At 39.2% G+C, this 13,664-nt stretch overlaps 1 protein-coding gene across 4 annotated transcripts in view; it reads left to right on the forward strand.

Moving 5' to 3' along the window:
* LOC131678815 (uncharacterized) overlaps positions 1 to 13,664 on the forward strand; it is a 90,172-nt gene that overhangs the window by 59,112 nt on the left and 17,396 nt on the right. For all 4 annotated transcript variants that reach the window (XR_009303740.1, XR_009303741.1, XM_058959163.1 and 1 more), the window contains 5 exons: positions 1,458 to 1,556; positions 1,625 to 1,723; positions 1,776 to 1,979; positions 2,149 to 3,918; positions 4,030 to 4,128. Coding sequence is in view for 2 of the 4 variants with exons in the window: in XM_058959163.1 (XP_058815146.1) it covers positions 1,458 to 1,556; positions 1,625 to 1,723; positions 1,776 to 1,979; positions 2,149 to 3,918; positions 4,030 to 4,128 (2,271 nt within the window). In the remaining 2 variants the exon portion in view is untranslated. The remainder of the gene's footprint in view (positions 1 to 1,457; positions 1,557 to 1,624; positions 1,724 to 1,775; positions 1,980 to 2,148; positions 3,919 to 4,029; positions 4,129 to 13,664) is intronic.

Here is a 13,664-nt window from a genome sequence, read left to right on the forward strand (position 1 = left end):
AGGTGTCATGTCTCTACATTGAAAATTCACCGAGCAATAGGGGATTAAGAGAGTAACGGTACATTGTGGTCGGAAAGTTAAAAAAACGTTAAATTAATTATTATCTTTCGTTATAGAGTTATGGTGTCTTCGAAAGAGTTGCTGTATGGCACTTAGTGCTTTATTTGGTTGAATCACACTAGTTCGGAATTCAGTCGCTAGGGCGGCGCTGTTATCAACTTTTTAATGAAGCTAGATAGAAACGTGGTGTCTTCTAGAAAGTTGTAGGTGCTATCATTTTAAACATATCTTCTGAAAATGCAAACTTTGTAGGTCCGGTACGTTTTGAGATAGAGAAGGTTTTAGTTAAAACATTTACTTACAGGTTATGTTTTCAAAAATGCGCGATATTTCAAAACCTGTAGGACCTACAAAGTTGGTGTCTTCGGAAGATAAACTTATAATTACCTGATATATAACTTTGCTGTAGACACCATTTTTCTATCTCGTTCCATTAAAAAGTTGATAATACCGCCGCCCAAGCGACTGAATTCCGAACTAATATGAAATGATGAAATGAAGCGCTAGATGCTACACAACAACTTTGCCAAAGATACTATAACTCTAAAACGAAAGATAAGGAAAGGATGTGTGAATTGTGCGTTAGCCCCTTTTGGACTCTAGGAACCCTCGGGGTTAGACCCCCAAATTACGAAACTGCTCTTGAATTGAAAAGTAGTACATGTAATTCTAGACAACATGGGTCAATGAACTACTAATAAAATAATGTATTTTTACAATAAAAACAATGTTAATTTGGAAATGCGGAAGTTTTTTCCATTTTCTGTAAAAAATGCAAAATGGGGGTTAGCCCTTTTTGGACGCCAGCCATTCAATTATAGGAACACTATCCCAACTATTGGGCCCTACGGCCCTTCTTTTTTAACATTTTGCAAAAAGTAGAGGTTTAATTCACATTACGGTTTTTTTTAGTTGCGGAATTGAAATTTTTTCATATACATACCTACAATTGCAGAGCATATATAAGTAAATTTGGGTTAGTTTATTTTTAAATTGCTTAGGCATTGGCGTAGTTCATCCAATATTGGGTCATCTCCCCTACTTCCCCAAAATAAAATTAAATGCGAGTACAGTATCAATTTCTAATCAATTCCGCCATACTCTTGAATTCTGAATACGATATCTGAAATTCTCTCAAGTCGACTGTTGAATAGAAGTAATTATTGAAAAGAACAGTTTATTGACTCAAATATTAATCATGAATGGGGAATGTACAGTCACCCTGTCAAAAATGAGCAAGAATGTTTCATTCGATTCTCTCAGATCGTAGCTCTGTAGTATATTGACTAATATTTTCCCATTAGACATAGTATGTTGATAGACGATAAATACCACAATCCCATCTTTAAGTATTACATCAGTATAACTACTACAAACTATCCCTCTTCCATATACAGCGCCTTGCGATTATAAGCCAGAAAAAGTAGTCCTAGACAGCGCACCCAAATTTTCCTTTGGAATAAGGCCGGAAATCAAAATCCGCAGCGAGTCGCCAGGTATTTACTTGTTTTCATTTCTTAACAACACGATAAGAGCACAGTAAACATATTTGACTTCATTTCAGCTCCTGGCACGTATTCGCCGGAAAAAATATTGCATGACAAATCACCAAAGTTTAGCTTCGGCCTCAAAGTTATCCCGGAGAAAACGGAGGAAACACCTGGTAGGTTGTAACTTTGTTTGGTATCTTTGTCATGCTTACCGCTTTGTTTTAGCACCAGGGACATATCAGCCAGAGAAATCAATGCTGGCATTAGATCGGAAACCTGCCTTTTCATTTGGACTGAAAACAATCATCGAACGGCCAAAAGATACGCCAGCACCAGGAGCATACGAACCGGAGAAAGCGAAACTAGACAACACACCGGCATACAGCTTCGGTCTTAGGCCTAATCTAACCAAGCCAAATACAAATCCGGGTGAGTTTAAACGAACGGGTAGCTTGTATTTAACGTTTAGCTTTTCAACAGTCAAAAGTTTGTTATTTAATCTGCACTTGCAAGTAATGTCACCAGCTATCTTCATTGCCATATAATTCTTCATACATTCCCCATACCGATCATCTCATCGAACGCCTTTATTCTGCAGCACCCTGTCAGTACGAGCCCGAGAAGGCCAAGACGCTCGATCATTCACCCGCATATCCATTCGGCATGCGCCTAAATCACGATAAGCCAAGCAACACGCCTGGTCCCACGGCTTACGGTGTAGAGAAAGTTAACCTAGAGCACAATCCCGCGTACAGTTTTGGTCAGCGAACGGCCATGGATAAACCGAATAGCAATCCAGCCCCAGGGGCGTACTCACCGGAAAAGGCCAAATTGGACGGAACCCCGAAGTATAGTTTTGGTATGAGACCGACAATCGACAAAGTGGACGGCATCCCGGCACCGGGTGCATATTCTCCCGAAAAGGCCAAAGTAGATAGTAGTCCTGCGTATAGTTTCGGTGCACGATATAATCTAGATAAACCTAGTGCCATTCCCGGACCGGGGACATACGATGCCGATAAGAGTTTCGATAGCAACTCTCCGGCCTACAGTTTCGGTGCGCGAACGAATATCGAAAAGAAAAGTGATCATCCTGGTCCGGGTGCTTACGATTCGGATAAAGTAGTAGATAAGAGCCCAGCTTATAGTTTTGGATTAAGAACGAATGTTGAACGACCGAACGTTGTTCCGGGACCGGGAGCTTACGATTCAGACAACATTAACGATAAAAATGCCCCATCGTATAGTTTCGGAATCAAGGGGAATGCCGATAAACCGAATAATATTCCTGGTCCCGGAGCTTACGATACGGATAAATTAGATACTGGAGCTGCCTACAGTTTTGGGGTCAGAACCAACGTTGGGAAACCGAACACTGTGCCCGGTCCAGGTGCATACGATGCCGACAAAGTAGACAATAGTACTCCTGCATATAGTTTCGGAGTTAAAGCTAATCATGAGAAGCCGAATAATTTTCCTGGGCCCGGAGCCTACGATTCGGAAAAGATTGCAGATACCGGTGCACCATCATACAGTTTTGGCATTAGAACTAATGTAGACAAACCTAGCGTTGTTCCAGGACCAGGGGCATACGATGCAGATAAGGTTCTTGATAAGAGCACCCCTTCATACAGCTTTGGTGTTAAGACAAATCTGGACAAACCGAACACGCTACCTGGTCCAGGAGCATACGATGCAGATAAAAATATAGACAAAACATCTCCAGCATATAGTTTCGGAGTTAAAACGAATGTAGCAAAGGTGCCACTTGTACCTGGTCCTGGTGCATACGATTCGGAGAAAGTACTAGACAAAACCTCACCCGCATACACTTTCGGCGTCAAGACAAACACAGGAAAAAATTACAATACTCCGGCGCCAGGATCGTATTCCCCAGAGAAGTGTAACCTAGATAACACTCCTCAGTACAGTTTTGGTGTTAAAACGAACGTTGAAAAGAAAGACACTATCCCCGGACCGGGTGCGTACAAGACCGAAACTGTTAAGTTGGATAATACACCCGCGTACTCCTTCGGTGTGCGTCCCAATATTAATAAAAGCGAACCAACTCCAGCTCCCTGCAGCTACTCACCGGAGAAGTTGAAGATTCACAATCCTGCGTACACATTTGGGGTGCGGCCGAACATTGACAAGATTCAGGTTACACCGGCACCGGGAACGTACAATCCGGATGCGACTAAGCTGGACAATGCGCCGTCCTATAGTTTCGGTATAAGACCACACATCGATAAAGTGCAGGTGACGCCAGCTCCTGGGGCGTACGAGGTGGAAAAGGTCAAGCTTGACCACGGTCCAGCGTATCCGTTTGGGATAAAGGTCAATCGGGAGAAGGTGAACGATGTACCAGGTAATGGCTTTTTTTCGATGAATTAATAATTTCTACAATTTCTACAACTAACGATAAATATTTCAATCTACACTGTCTTTTGTAAAGTTTTAATAAGTATGTTTCTTTTAGCTCCCGGTACATACGATCCGGACAAATCAAAACTGGATCACGCACCTGCCTACTCCTTCGGAATAAAGCATAGAGGGGAAACGCTGAAAGATACTCCAGGTAATTTTGATTACAATTATTCATATACTACTGAGAATCTTAAAACTGTAGTAATTTTTACCGTATTTATATAATTTCTTTAGAAAATGACCAACATTTATAATTGAAAAGCATGGATGTTATTATAATTTTAATAAGACAATCTTTTTAAAATTTGTGAAAATTATCGAATTAATGCTATAAACATGTATGCAAATGATTGTGTATTCATTGAAATATTATCAACTTCATCTCATCAGCATCCGACACTAACTTAGTGCAAAGAGTTGACGCTAGCTCCAAAAATTGGGACACAATTTGTGTACCTGCACAAACTTGTAGTCACCGCGCAAGAAAAGGAGTCCTATTAAACTGATGAGAATGAATGAAATCGAAACTTTGTTCGGCTTTGCAAACCAAGAGGTTTATTCAGGAAAACAAATTGTGTCTCCGTTTTTAGAGCTAGCGTTGATTCAGTGCTACCTTAGTTCTGGCACTAAGTTAGTGTCGAATTCTGATGAGACAAAGTCGAAACGTTATAGGTTTTGATCTTTCAACGTACAAAAAAGGTTCTACCTAATTTTCTCTTTAGTTGAGAAAAATGGGGTTTTACCTAAATTTGTTTCCTTAGGGAGAACTATAGAATAGTGCCTAGTAGCTCAGTTGAGGATCCGGTTGCGTCCTCCAACAACTAAATAATTTGGCGTGCTATGCTGGACTCCACTAGTGTTTTCGTTTTTCGCATTTCCCCTTATCTGGTTGCGGATTATGTCATCACATCAGAGAACTAAAAACGGATAGTCGTGCGGCTCTATGGAACGTACAGGAATCGTCAGTGCATTTTTGCCTTTATTGTATAAAGGTCATGCAACTACTCTGAAATTTGCCCAAGTAACAATTTAAGTTTTATAGCACGCTACAAGTGCAATCTAAGTTTTATGAGTGGCTGTAAAACTATCATAAATCCTCAATTGTTACTAGGGTGGCTTTTCAACCGAGACCCGGAGTGCCGAGTGTCATATATCATTCGACTCGGTTCTTCGATATAGGAAAATGTCTGTATGTTAAAGTGTTTTTATAGTAAGATTCAAAAGCCTGGCATGTAGTGCTTGTAGCTGTTTAGCTCCCATCTCAATGAGCCATTTAACTGCTGTTTCCGGTAGTCATTTAGTTTCTTCAAACCATTTAGCTTCCAGTTTTTTCGCGATCTACTCGGATAGTTAGTACCCTGCGGTGATTTTCGTTGTTCCGACTGAGAGATCCTCGGCGGCAGAATTTCTCCCCATACCGATGCCCATTTAGCTCACAATTTTTTCACGGTCTACTGGAATGTTGAGCTCGGTCCGGCGCTTCCGCTTCTCTGGCGCCACCACGACCTATTGCTGGAACTTCACGCGACCTATTCATTCTAGTCCTCGGCGGTGGAACCCAGTAGGTTAACGAGGTCCGGTATACTGGCATATTGACGATCCACTTCCGGTGCATTGAACCGAACCGTGGGCAGTCAAAAATCATGTACTCCGGTGTCTCCTCGACGTCTGTGAACCCTGGGCAGAGAGGTGACTCCACATACTCGAATCTGTGCAGGTAATTCGTGTAGCATTCATGGCCTGACAGAAAAGTGGATGTGGTTCACTAGGAGGTTGATAACAGTCTAGTATCCTTCTCAGGATAAAACTGGCCTAGAGGTCGTGTGGTATCTGACGGGTTGAAGTATCTCAACTAAGAATTGATTCCTGCTCTTATGTCGTAAGAGGCGACTGAAAACAGGAGTCCTCAAGTCGAAGTGTTTCTTCGTGCCGAGGACTAAATGGCTGATGTGACTAAAATATGCCACTCGCGCACGGTGTGCCGTGTGTCTTACCCTTGCTGTGCTAAGCGAATCTCTGACACAGTGGACGTTTGTTTTAGCTGTACACCAAGTACTGATGATGAAATGTGTACCATACCATAACTCTTATCGACCGATTGCAATTCTATCCTGCATCAGGAAATTGTTGGAAAAAATTATCCTACGACGTCTCGACAATTGGGTTGAGGCGAACGGCTTGCTATCAGATACCCAGTTTGGTTTTCGGAGCGGAAAGGGAACGAATGATTGTCTGGCGCTACTTTCGTCAGAAATCCAACTAGCTTACGCCAAAAAAGAACAAATGGCGTCTGTGTTCTTAGACATAAAAGGAGCATTCGACTCTGTTTCCATTGATGTTCTCTCAGAGAAACTACATCAATGTGGTCTTTCACCAATGTTAAATAATTATTTATACAACTTATTGTCAGAAAAGCACATGCATTTTTCATATGGCGATTTGGCAACATTCAGAATAAGTTACATGGGTCTCCCACAAGGTTCTTGTTTAAGCCCCCTTCTCTACAATTTTTACGTGAATGACATTGATAATTGGACACGGTGTATTTATTAGAACAATTTTATGCAAAAAAATTCAGCATCTCTGAAACTTCGGAATATGAAAGAATGGGCTTTCCCCTTTCATTTGAAACTAAGATCAAAATAATCCGTCGGGGGGTCCAGAGCAACTTTTTTTTTTGAAGTTTTTTTCGTAACAATATAAGTTTTACTACTGGAGATAGTTCATATTTCTGTCCCTAGATGGTGCTTTATACATTCGAACAACACTAAAAGTGAGAATTTGATAGAAAATTTAATTGTCTACAAGTTTGTTGACCACTAAAAATTGATCTGAAATCATCCGGAAAAGTTGTTTAAGATTTTAACAAAGTTATATCTAAGATAGTTTCACACGAGGCCTAGTGGTTTGGAAATATGTTTTCTCGCACTTATTATATTACCAAAAAAAATAATTGGGTTTAGTGGCATAAAAATATTAGACGGGATTCATTATGTTACAATTCTAATTGAACTTCTGAAAATTAGGATGTTTGACAGAGTCAGAAAACTATTTGTGCTTTTGGTTTGTAATCTTTCCCGATAGGTTCGAAGGGACTACCATTCATCGGAAGGTATTGCTTGGTTACAAGGGTTTGCTTACATTTATGTTTTGTTACACGGGTGTTTTAGAAAGGACCATACATCGTATAATTTAGGTTATGATCGCTTAAGTCAGCTGTTATAATTCCGTTCAAGACGAAATGTTGGGACACACCGTTTCTAGTTTAACGCAAACCATAGCAGTAACTGTCCAAATTAGTGGCTAGTGTGAAATGATTTATTCAAATTTTCTCCGCAAAGCATATTGTGGCAGTTGGATTTTACGGCCATTTCCTATCAATTATGCGAGATATCGTTACTAAATTGATCCTAGATTATGCGATATGTATTACTTTTGAAAACAAAATATGATTTGAGAACAACAATAACCTTATATACATAGAAGTCCTAGAATATATCCCAAAAAAAAAATATCTTGATCCAAAAACTCAAAGTTTTTTGTTCACTGTTTGTCACATTGAGTTAATTTTGAAAACGGATAATAAGCATTTTGAACCAAGTGTTGCAATGAAATCCGCGAAATATTGCAATGGTGCGTTAAATGTTTCATTGAGTTTGTTCAAATATAAAGGTTGAAGTTCAGAACAAGTCAATTTTATACGAAGATGCTAACAGAGTAGGAGATTCATGTAAGAATAGTTATCAGTCATCCCTGAAAACAATCGAAAAAATGAAGAAGATGGCATACATAATTGAAAAGGCTGTTTCTGCGGGAGGAATCACTTACCATCATGGAAAAGAATATTAATATCATACTAGTTTGGTCAACACTTATCTAAAACTTCTCATCCCAAAAATATGAATGGTGCCCTGTATCAGGGAATTATAATTTTCAGCTAAAAGATGACTTTCCAAGCTCTCAAATTCCGCTGAATTCACTATTGAACTAAACACAACTATTTGGCAAATAAAAAAAGTGCTTGTGAATTAACAAACCACTAGGTCTTCTGTGAAACTAACTTAGACTTAGAATTCGTTAAAATATTAAACTACTTTTCGGGATAATTTCAAATCGGTTTTTAGTTGGTAACAAAGTTGTAGACAATTAAATAATCTATCAGATTTTCACTTTTAGTGTTGTTCGAATGTCTAAAACACCATCTAGGGGCAGAAATATGAACTAGTTCCATTGTAAAATCTATGTTTTCAAGAAAAAAAAACTTCAAAAAAAAAAGTTGCTCTAGACCCCCCGACGGATTATTTTGATTTTGGTTTCAAATGAAAGGGGAAAGCCCATTCTTTCATAACCTGAAGTTTCAGAGATGCTGAATTTTTTTGCATAAAGTTGTTAAAAAAAGACACCGTGTGGATACACTCTAAGGCAACTTGCAGATGATGGCGTGGTTTCTGTTACAGAACCAAAAGCCATAAATTTACAACAACCACTGCAAGATAGTTTGGATAATTTATCAAGTTGGGCTTTGAAGCTAGGCATTGATTTCTCTACGGAGAAAACAGAGTTGGTTGTTTTTTCAAGGAAGCGTGATCCAGCTCAGCTTCAGCTTCAGTTGGTTGGTAGAACGATAGCCCAAGTCATGACATTTAAATATCTCGGAATTTGGTTCGATTCTAAAGGTACATGGGGAGGCCACATTAGGTATCTGATAAAGAAGTGCCAACAAAGGATAAATTTTCTCCGAACAATAACCGGATCCTGGTGGGGTGCTCATCCAAGTGACGTGATAAGATTGTATCAAACAACGATACTTTCAGTAATGGAATATGGGTGCTTCTGTTTCCGTTCAGCTGCAAACACTCACATTATTAAATTGGAATGAATACAGTATCGTTGTTTACGAATCGCCTTAGGTTTCATGCAATCGACACATACGATGAGTCTTGAAGTACTAGCGGGAGTTCTCCCCTTAAAAGATCGATTCTGGGATCTCTTCTCTCGTTTACTTATACGATGTGAGGTTATGAATCCATTGGTAATTGAAAATTTTGAAAGACTTGTCGAGCTTCAATCCCAAACTAGATTCATGACAGTGTACTTCAATCACATGTCACAAGAAATAACGCCTTCTATTTATGTTATGACATGTGTTAATATACTAGATACTCCCGATTCCACTTTGTTTTTCGACACGTCCTTGCAAGAGGAAATTCGTGGAATCGCGGATCACCTGCGCTCTCTGGAGATCCCTGAAATATTAATAATGAAATACCAACACATTGACAGCCATAAAATGTTCTGCACTGATGGGTCACGAATCAATGAGGCAACTGGCTTCGGTATTTTCAACAATAACACCTCGATCTCTTTCAAGCTTGCAGAACCTGCCTCTGTTTACACAGCCGAACTAGCAGCAGTTCACTATAGTCTGGAAATCATTGATAGTTTACTTCCGAGCCATTATTTCATCCTCACAGATAGCCTCAGCACAATTAAGGCACTACGCTCATTAAAGCTTGATAATCACGCTCCGTTGTTTTTGAAGAAGATACGAGAATACTTAACTAAATTAACAAATAAATCTTTTCAAATTACCTTAGTGTGAATTCCTGCTCATTGCTCCATACCGGGTAATGAGAGAGCGGATAATTTAGCCAAAATAGGGGCACTGGACGGTGACATCTATGAAAGACCTATTGCCTCCAATGAATTTTATAGCGCTTCTCGTCAGAGGACGCTTACTAGTTGGCAAACATCATGGGACAATGGAGATCTGGGACGGTGGTTGCACTCAATTATCCCTAAAGTATCAACGAAGGCATGGTTCAAAGGGTTGGATGTAAGTCGAAACTTCATTCGTGTGATGTCTAAACTCATGTCCAACCATTATACGTTGAATGCGCATCTCCGCCGTATTGGGATCGCAGAAGATAATCAATGGGCTTGCGGAGAGGGTTACGAAGACATTGAACATGTTGTTTGGTCTTGCACTGAATATCGTGAAGCCAGATCCCAATTAATAGATTCCTTACGAGCCAGAAGAAAACCACCCTATGTTCCTGTTCGTGATATTCTCGCTTTACGAGATCTTACATACATGGGCCATATTTATCATTTCCTGAAAACAATAAATATTCAACTATAATTATCCCCACAATGTTTCTAGTTTTTTTTCCCTTGCTACCCACAAACAATTTAGATTTCTTCGCAGTTAGTTAAGTTAGATAAAACGATATAAATAAAGAAAAAAAAAATAAACAAAGATTACAGAAAAAAACTATCAATAGGTTTACAATGAAATTCAAGAAAATAGAGTATAAATAAAAATATTCAAAATGATGATTATCCTCAGTGTTAGGATTAGAAACTGAATTTTTATTATAACGTGATAGTCTTAAGAACTTTTGTAACATGTTATGTAATAAAAAATCCCGGCGTAACAAAGCTTTTGCAAATGCCGTGTCAAGTAAACGTTTTATGAAAAAAAAACATTTGCACGATCTGGCAGAGAAGAGGTGTTAGATGTAAATCTCTGCTCTGACGGTATTACGCATGAATTGACAAACTGGCTTGTACCAAATGATCTCGAACCGTCGTTATCTGATCATCAATACATCTTGATCATTTAAACGTCTCACTAGATATCGTCACATATCGTAATCCCAAATCTACGAACTGGGACCTTTACGAAGAGTGCTTGGCGACTTGGTTGCATGGGTAAGGTACCATGATTGAATCTCCAAGTGACTTGGATAAAATCGCGGATAAAACAAGCTGTGTTGTTCGGTGCTGATACGACTGTCGTTGTTTCAGGAGAGTTTATTCGGCTGTTTAGTCAGATAAATTTTAGCGAACACTACTTTCTGTAACGTCCAAACATTCCAACCGTTGGTTTCGTGTTTTCTTCAGTGGAAATCATCTATAATGTTATGTACAAGTGTTAGGAATCGCAGACGCAGGGACGGGTCGGAGGCATTTCAGTAGGCTTGCAAAGAATATAGAAACGACCTTCGATCCTCTGAGCGAAATGGTTGAAAAAGTCTCTGCACAAGTGTCTCAAATCTTAACGAGACTAGTAGATTAAATAAGTTACTTTCGAAATCGAAAGACTTTCATGTCAGTTCGATTAGAACTACTAATGGTGAATACACTTCTGACGAAAATGTAGTACTCAGGCTATACGGAGCCATCACTGACGACTGTCCCTGAGTTTTTTCAGGCAGTTCTTGACTCTTGGGCATTTGCTTGTAGAATTGAATTGAAATCAATCAAATGGGTGATTGAAAGTTTTGCTCCGGGGAAGTCTACTTTCACCCTGTTGCACAATGCTGTCTACAACATTGAAAAAACTTTTTTGCAAAAGCCATCAAACTTAGGAGTTTTTCTTGATATTGAAGGTACTTTTGACAACGTGTCTTTCGAATCCATTTTGGAAGTAACCCGGTCATGGAGTACCTTCCTATATCGCGAGTTAGATACACGCAATACTTAGCAACCGACATCTGTGCTCATTGTTAAGACAAGTAGAGACAAGGAAAGTGAGTGTCTGCAGATGTCCTCAAGCTGGTGTGCTGTCACCACTTCAATGGAACCTTATTGCCGATGGCTTGTGGACGAAACTTAATAAGCTTGGGTTTCCGACATATGGTTTCGCCGATGATTATCACATAATGATCACCGGTATTTGCATTAACACACTTTTTGATTTGATGCAACAAGCCTTATGTATTGTTGAGCAATGGTGTCTTCATGTTGGACTATCAATAAATCCAAATAAAACATCAATGGTGCTTCTCACGCAACGAAGGATTACAACCCGAGCTCATTCGTTGCCGATTTTTGTCTCTGAAATTATTATCGCAGATTCAATAAAGTACGTTGGGTAATCCTTTACTCAAAACAATTGGACAGCTACCATCGATTGCGTAATCAAGAAAGCTTGCATGGCCTTCGGTCTTTGGGACTCAAATCCAAGTACATTCAGTGGATCTGCACAGCAATTGTTAGACTAATACTGGCATACGGGTGCCTTGTGTGGTGGCAGAAGGAAGAAGTCATGACAATTCAACCCAAGCTTAACCATCTTCAGAGGATGGTCTTGATGGCGATGATTGGTGCGTTCTCGACAACACTTACTGCTACTCTAGAGGCTCTCTTGAAATTAAAACCACTATATGAGTTTCTGAAACAAGAAGCACTTTCTTGTGCAGACCGTCTTCAGGTTACTGGGCTCTGGGACAGTAACCCAATAGATCGTGCAACCAGCCACACAGGACTGTGGCCCCAAATGGTTACTTACAATGAGTATGACCTTACACTGTAGTTTTCCTTTTAAAACTTTCAATGTGAGAATTCCTCCTCGCGAGGAATGGCTGTCTGGCTGCAATGTAGTACATACAGGTATGGCGAAGACGGCACTTTGGTATTCGTAAGATGAATCTTACATGAATGGTGTGAGTGATCACAGAATAAATCGACTTGCTTTCGTCAATCCTCATACCGTTCGTTCCACTCCCATTGAATCGTGTGAACACTATGACGCTTCTGCCACACTTATATATAACACATTGATATGGCTGGATGGAGTGACAACTTGAAAAATGCATAGTTTGTTATACTAACGGTTCGTTGTTGGAAAGCCGAGCCGGTGCTGGTGTCTATTGTCGTGAAACGAGATTAAACCAATCCCATTCGCTTGGTAGATGCTGTACCGTATTTCAAATATAAATCTTCTACCTGCCGTATCTTGCTGTGTAGGGGAACATGTGGAAACTTGGCCAAGCGCAGAATTCTAATATCGCCTATAACTTAAAATTTTTACAAAAATATTTTTCTACTTGTTTCTTAAGGTAATTTTAAAAGTTTGGAATGAAAAATCCTTTCCTTATAGAAAATATTCCGTAATTAATATATTTGCGTTATATGATGTTTTTATCAAACTTTGTATGGACATATCTACTCGACTAATAGTAACTTTTAAAGTACTTATACATTATTTTATTATTTATGAAATAGTGAAATGATTTTACGTAAATTGGAACATTGAAATAGTTATTACTAAAATTTGCACGACATTGAATGCAATAACTAATGTTGGGGAGACTTGACCAAATGGTAGTAAGCTGAGAAAAGATAAAAATGTTCTGATTTTTACTATGCTGCGGTAACTACTGTTAACCCTCCGGCACTCGCGCGGTGATCAGTGCAACACCTTCAGAAACTCTAGCGAAATCTTCTTTAAGCACCAGCGGCTGCTCATTCGGGGAGCCATTCGCGCGAGTGCCGGAGGGTTAATGTTAATCGCGTCACGAAAAATCCCGCATCAAATATCAGGCTACATCTACTAGTAGTAGATGTAGCCTGATATTTACTAGTAAACAAAGTTAATATCGAAGAAAATCTTTTATAATTTTTGAAAAAGTAAATTAATTAAAAAAATCATGAAATCATGGAAAGATTGCAAACTTTTTTAGAGATATATGCAGGTATAGCTGAAAACCTGGTCAAGTCTCTCCATGTTCCCCTACTGCATAAATAGTGTGGAATTGTTCCCGATCCAGGTTTAAACTTTTTTTCTGACAAGAAGGAAATTTACGGCCGTGGTGTTGATTTCTAAAAAAATGTTCGTTTCATGCGCTTTTGTCTCAGCTATATCCTGAGCGAAGAATTATATTAAATATTATTTTTTGT

This window comes from Topomyia yanbarensis, chromosome 2, assembly GCF_030247195.1.
Source record: "Topomyia yanbarensis strain Yona2022 chromosome 2, ASM3024719v1, whole genome shotgun sequence".
NCBI classification, from domain to species: domain Eukaryota; kingdom Metazoa; phylum Arthropoda; class Insecta; order Diptera; family Culicidae; genus Topomyia; species Topomyia yanbarensis.